At 36.4% G+C, this 6,276-nt stretch overlaps 1 protein-coding gene across 1 annotated transcript in view; it reads right to left on the bottom strand.

Annotated features, from left to right (window-relative positions):
- Positions 1-1,237: 1,237 nt before the first annotated feature.
- The window catches only part of LOC117986978 (sorbin and SH3 domain-containing protein 1-like), a 170,944-nt gene continuing 165,905 nt past the window's right edge, over positions 1,238-6,276 (bottom strand). The window contains 4 exon segments of the mRNA XM_034973939.2: positions 1,238-3,594; positions 3,965-4,110; positions 4,558-4,684; positions 5,645-5,800. Coding sequence (XP_034829830.2) covers positions 3,572-3,594; positions 3,965-4,110; positions 4,558-4,684; positions 5,645-5,800 — 452 coding nt within the window. The 3' untranslated portion in view covers positions 1,238-3,571.

The following is a 6,276-nucleotide window of genomic DNA, read 5'->3' as shown; positions in this document are numbered from 1 at the left end:
TCTTATAAATCTTTTTTCAGACGCTTATTATGAAAAAAGTTAATATGTAAAATGTACCCATGGGTACATCACCATGGTTTACCACTGCAGTGATGACGAAATAATAATATGACTCACACTGCTGGTAAGTTTTTGCCGCGTTGTTTGTATTTCAAACCGTTGCTAGGCAACCTAATTTAGTTTAATAAGTTTAAACCTGAGTTTAGTAATGTCCTATTTTCGAAAAACTACTATACGAGTAGGAAAATGAGATAAAAAAGGACATAATATTTGCATCTATAGGTACCAGTGATGTGGTTATAGGTACCTATCATTGATGTACCAACGTATCCATACTTCTATACTAATATTATGAAGAGGTAAGTAAATAGTTTGTAAGTTTGTTTGTAGGAAGTAATCTCTGGAACTAGGTAGGTACCTACTGAACTGATTGTGAAAATTCTTTCACTAGTAGAAAGCTACATTTTTCCTGAGTGACATAGGCTAAGTATATATATTATTTTCAAAAAATTAGAGATACCTATGAAAATTGTAATAAGCTACCAGTGCGAAGCCGGGGTGGTTTGTTAGTAAAATATATGTTTCGTTACGGGAGGTACGATTTAACTGTTGCATTTGTTTAGCTACAATTTTTTATTTTATTTTATAAATACATTGCACACCTAACAATAACTTAATAAAGAATTGGTTCAGCGAGTTCTACAAGTGGGAAAATCTAATTTCCGTTATGTTAGATATACGAATACGAGGCATATGATAATATACGGTTACCTAACCTGGTAAGGGGCCACCATTTTTTAAAGCACATTCATGGATATCAAAAGGTTCGTAAAACTAAACTCGATGTAGATGTTTATTCAATATCTAAGTGTTTATGTAATCTATGTCGCTACACGACATCTTTCTGTCATAGACACACAAGCGTATATTATGCATTTGTTTTGAGATTTTAAAATACTTGCAAATATAATATGAACTTTGGCTGTTTGGAGTTTAATAATATCTTTATGTAGGTTTGAGGTCTCTCTGCGTCGTCATTAAATACGTCATAATGACGATTTCGACGACGACGATTCTTGGGATAAGTTCAAAAATTCTTTCAACCTATAGTAAGTAGGTACGATTTGAAAGTTTATTACTTAGCATCGCTTAGAAAAATTATTTCAATTAAAAAAAAAATATTTCTATTTCTTGATAGGGAGGTAGGTATAAGTGAACAGTGAGAATAAAACAGAAGTTTTTAATAGAAAGTTTATATTAGATGTGATGACATTGAACAATAGCAGTAAATGTTACATTGCATGTCGAGGTGTCAACAACAAATAAACGTACTTTGTGCTTCTAGAAATAAATTAACAAAACTACAACAATAGGTTAAAAATAAAAATAAGAAATAACTAAATTTCATACATAAATTTTAAGCAATTACATAGGGCGAGAGAAACGACACTTTGGTAAGTCATTTACTTTTAGGTATTAAAGTAAATGAAATTATCATGTTTAATAAAAATAAAATACATGGAAGAGTGTTGAAGATATCATTATAAAAGAGGCTTGAAGGAAATTCTGTAATAAATTGCAAAAAATTAATTAAACAATGACTAGACATTAAAAACCAAGCCAAACATTTACGTCTATCGCATTTTTGGAAGTCAAATACACTCATTTATTATCATACACTTTAAATTAAGCATACAAAGTAGTATTGTCAACGTTGTCCATAATAATATATATTATACCTATACTCGCCCTATATACACCAGCCGTTGCATAGTCATGAGTATTTCTTTACTTGCACATATTTATAGCTATGTTAATGCGGTAACTAATAAAAACACTGTGTCTAATGAAATTAAATAATGTTAGCGTTTATGGTTAGTTAATGATGATCTAATTTTGCCAATACACAAAACGTCGAAACTTTGCAGTTAATAAAATTTAGTTTTCAAAGTTTGACTTTTGCCGATTCTGTAAAAAATATTAGTTAAAAAAATTGTCATGGTAGCTGTTACGCTATATTGAATAGTTTAGGTTTATTTTAATTAAATATTGTATAGACTGCCAATTTAACAAAAAATAGTTCCCAGAATAAAACTTGGTAGTAAAAGTTTCAGCTGCATACTTTTAAAAGTTACTTTTAAAAGAAGAGCTCCGATCCCCAGCTCCTACATATTAAATAAATTACTATAACTAATAAACGACTTTAAAGGTATATAGTTTTATACAATTATACAACACCATAAACATCCAATAACATATTCTTTGGGCGCGCAAAACAACTTTGGGATGGTTCGATCAAGTTGGCACACATATTCCTTCCTAATAATATTTCTTTCAAACTATGCAAACCAAAAAAAAATATTTTTAGTTCTTTAGAAAATATAATGGTAGGTTACCCCTTACCTAATCAGTTTTTGATTCATCTATCTATACAATAAGTATTCGATCATTCAACTGGAAAAAATATATGTACCATAGAACATTAATAAACGGTATTAGTTCATTATATATATGTAACATGAATTATTTTATAAAAGGTTATAAAAGTCATGGTTCATAATTTGGTAACATTAATTTAGACATATTGAACTGTTAGTATACAACCAAAATTTTGAGTCATTGAAAAACTTCCTACCGTTTTCTACCATACAGATACATGCATGACATTATTACAAACATCGTGTAAATTTTTCCAGTAGGTATGTACTAAAGTATATTTTAAATTATATACCTAGATCCTGTATAATAGAAAAAATGTAATAATTTAATTTGACATTAATATTTTTGCAAATAATTTGTGTAAGGTCAATAAATATAATAAGACCATAACTTTTTGTTTCATTTCTTTCTGCCACAAAATTGGAATAGTATGAAAGAATGAAACAGAAAAGCTGGTAATGTTGTTTAATTCAGATGTGATAATATCTACCAATCTTCCTTACTTGAAATCATACGAACAACGGTTTGTAGCTTTTCAACATTAATTTTAAGCTTAGCCTATTGTCGAGCTGGTATGATAATAGCAGTATAAGTAGGATCTCTTATAGACTCCTCAATTGCCAACAGTAAATTTGTCTACATAGATTGGGCTCGTTTGACTTGCCTGAGTCCGTTGGTAAAGCCTGTTTTAACGACTTCCATAAAGGAAGTGGTTCTCAACTCAGCCCGTAAGTTAATATTGTAGAACGGCTCCACGATGGGCGCCAGTTATGGAAGACCTCTCTTGTATAGGTAGAGCTGTAAAGGTGCCATGGGTTCTTGTTATGGCGCCCAGCGGAGTAGCCCTTGAATACCAAAATCCCGGACATCCTTACTGGCTGTACCTATATCCAAGAGAGGCCGTTCCATACCTACTATTTATTTCTTTCATTACATCGATAAAGATTTAGTGCATGCCGTATTTAAGATTTTGGTCTTGTTAAGTAGACATTATCACATTGAAAAAGTTGGATGATGTGTTTATGGTATATTTTCGTAGGCAGTTTGTAAAATGTGAGTTATGTGTCTATCTTGTGCGTCGCGTACACAGCGCGGCATGGCGGAGGCGTCGCAGCAGCGACGTGTGGCGCTATCATATACGTTCCACGTAGTTACCTGCAACAATAAATTGAATAAAATATGGTTATAGAGCTACCAAAAACAAAACAAATGCAAAAAACTTGGTATCCTGAACAAGGTGAAGTAATACTTCACGCCAAAAGAATGCCCCACTCTATATTATCAGGTTCAGGTTTGGTCTGGAGTACTGCTGCTATCTTTAGGATGGCTCTACCCATTACAAATAGATCACTACGGCTGAAGAATACATTGGCGATCAATCACTTACGCAGATGAAATTGCTCAGCTTACAGCACCGACGCAATGTCGCCTGTTTATTGATCTTTTATCGGAGATGATAAAATTTCCAATTAGAAAATAGGGAATTTATAAAAAAAGGGGGTTTATTTAATGAAAATATCCTTACCGGGGAAAGTGCCAAATCTGCCAGTCCGCTGGCTGGAGCCGACGTACCAGCCGTCGTCACATTTCTCCAGCACGTACACCGTGTCGCCCTCCTGCAGCTCCAACTCGTCGGGATTCTGCGGCCGGTATTTGTACATTGCTCGGTATCTGCAAATACAGGATACAATATAGGTACATCAGAAATACCCACGCTTATTTACGTCTTAAAGTACCTATATAGAAAACCCTTGCTTAGATGGACTTTAGAGATTAGAGATGTTGCTTGTTATACAGATATTGCTAGCGTGTAGTGCAATTTTCATAGCGCGATTAATTAGTCTAAGGATTCGGGTTCGAGGCCCAGGTCGAGCAAAAATAGTCCAACACTGGGTTTTTCTGTCAAGAAATTCTCAGTAGTAACCTAGAGTTGGGAAGAGGGTGTGCAAACCCCATGCCTCGGAGAGAAGGTAAAGCCGTTGGACCTGTGCCTGATCTACCACCTCTGGTTGTAGCGGATTGCCGTTTCATTGGGCAATAAGAGTGACGCAAACTCTCTCTGTGACGGCTTTGTGACGTCACTTAATCTCAACGCTTAGTCGTTAGTGTACAACGTACGGAACAGCCTCGGCGTTAGTGTCGACGTAGAGCGGCTCGGTGTTGTTGAGGTCGACGCCCGCGCCCGTCGGCGGCCCGTACCCGCGCTCCGACGCTGACGCACCCTGTGACGACTTGGTCACGTAACCTAAGGACAAAGATGAATTTAATGCTCATCATCATCAACCCACCACTGGCCTACTACTGAGTAAGGGGTCTTCTTTCAGAATGAAAAGGGCTTAGACCATACCTAGACCACCACAGCCAAGTGCTGATTGGCAGACTTAACACTCATTTGAGATCGTTACGGAGAACTCTCAGGCCTGAAGGTTCCCTCACGATGTTTTCTTTCATCATTAAAGCAACTGATATTTAATTGCTTATAAGGCTCATAACTCCGAAAAGGAAGAGGTGCGTGTTCAAGTTTCACCCCTGGACCGCCCGATTAGGAGACCCACGTTTTAACCACTAGTTACCAGGGCCCTTTCAGCGCCCTTCTGTCTTCTTGTACCTTCCTCGAATAGACCGGGCATTTACCAGATCCGAATTTCCGCCCCGAAATACTCTGTCTGTCTGTCTGTCTTGTCGTGAGGGTCCCAGACAAAATTGATGGCGTTTTCTGGTTGGTATACCTTTAGCAAAACTTTTGCAGTTTACTTGTTATACTACAAAGAAACCGGCCAAGTGCGAGTCAGACTCGCGCACCGAGGGTTCCATACTAAAGTCGACATGTTGCACGATAAATCAAAAACTATTATGCATAAAAATGAAAAAATAAACTGTTTTACAATGTAAAGCCCTTTCATATTATAATATCCCACTTGGTATATTAGACTTACTTTGAAAGTTGAAAATACTAATTATATTTTGTTCATGAACACATTTTAATTTTTTTTGCGATGTAACCACAAATTCAGGACAAATTTACGTTTTTCGGATTTGTCCCTTTACGTGTGCTATAAGACCTACCCGCCAAATTTCATAATCCTACGTCAACGGGAAGTAACCTATAGGTTTCCTGATAGACAAACAGACAAGCAGACAGACAATGATGAGATCCTATAAGGGTTCCTTTTTCCTTTTGAGGTACGGAACCCTAAAAACGTACCTGACAGCGGCTGAGTGGCAGGCGGTGCGTTAGATAGCGCGGGGCTGTTGGGCTGAGGAGTGTAGCTATGGGAGCCCATGCTTCGTTTATCCGTGCCATTCAGCAGCCCGTGCGCTACTGGCGATGCTACCGGTTTGTCGGTCGTTAGGATTGGCTCTGAAAATTAATGCCAAACTCGGTATTATTATCGAAAATCTATGACGTACAAGGAACCACAAGCTTAATGCGCTATTTCGACCTACTATTTTTCATACATTTTGAACGAGTTGCTCAATAATAAATAATTATATTCCATTACAATAGTTTCCTATGATTTTATGTCACCATAGCCTAATATAGAGATTGTCGAAACAGGACCAAACCGAGAGTTCCCTCACTCTAGTTCACTCTGGTATTATTATAGACCATATAGCGAGGTTATTTTGTCTTGGTACGTTTACATTTATTTAATAGGCAAGTGTAGGTAGATAGGTTGTTTGATTTTCATATGATCTAGATTTAGTATCATTATCTAAATATATAAAAGGAAAAGGTGACTGACTGACTGACTGACTGACTGATCTATCAACGCACAGCTCAGGCTACTGGACGGATCAGGCTGAAATTTGGCATGCAGATAGCTACTATGACGT

The sequence above is a fragment of the Maniola hyperantus genome, chromosome 12 (assembly GCF_902806685.2).
Source record: "Maniola hyperantus chromosome 12, iAphHyp1.2, whole genome shotgun sequence".
Classification (NCBI taxonomy): Eukaryota; Metazoa; Arthropoda; class Insecta; order Lepidoptera; family Nymphalidae; genus Maniola; species Maniola hyperantus.
Note: the sequence above shows the minus strand (reverse complement) of the source record. Positions and strands in the feature narration are given on the sequence as shown.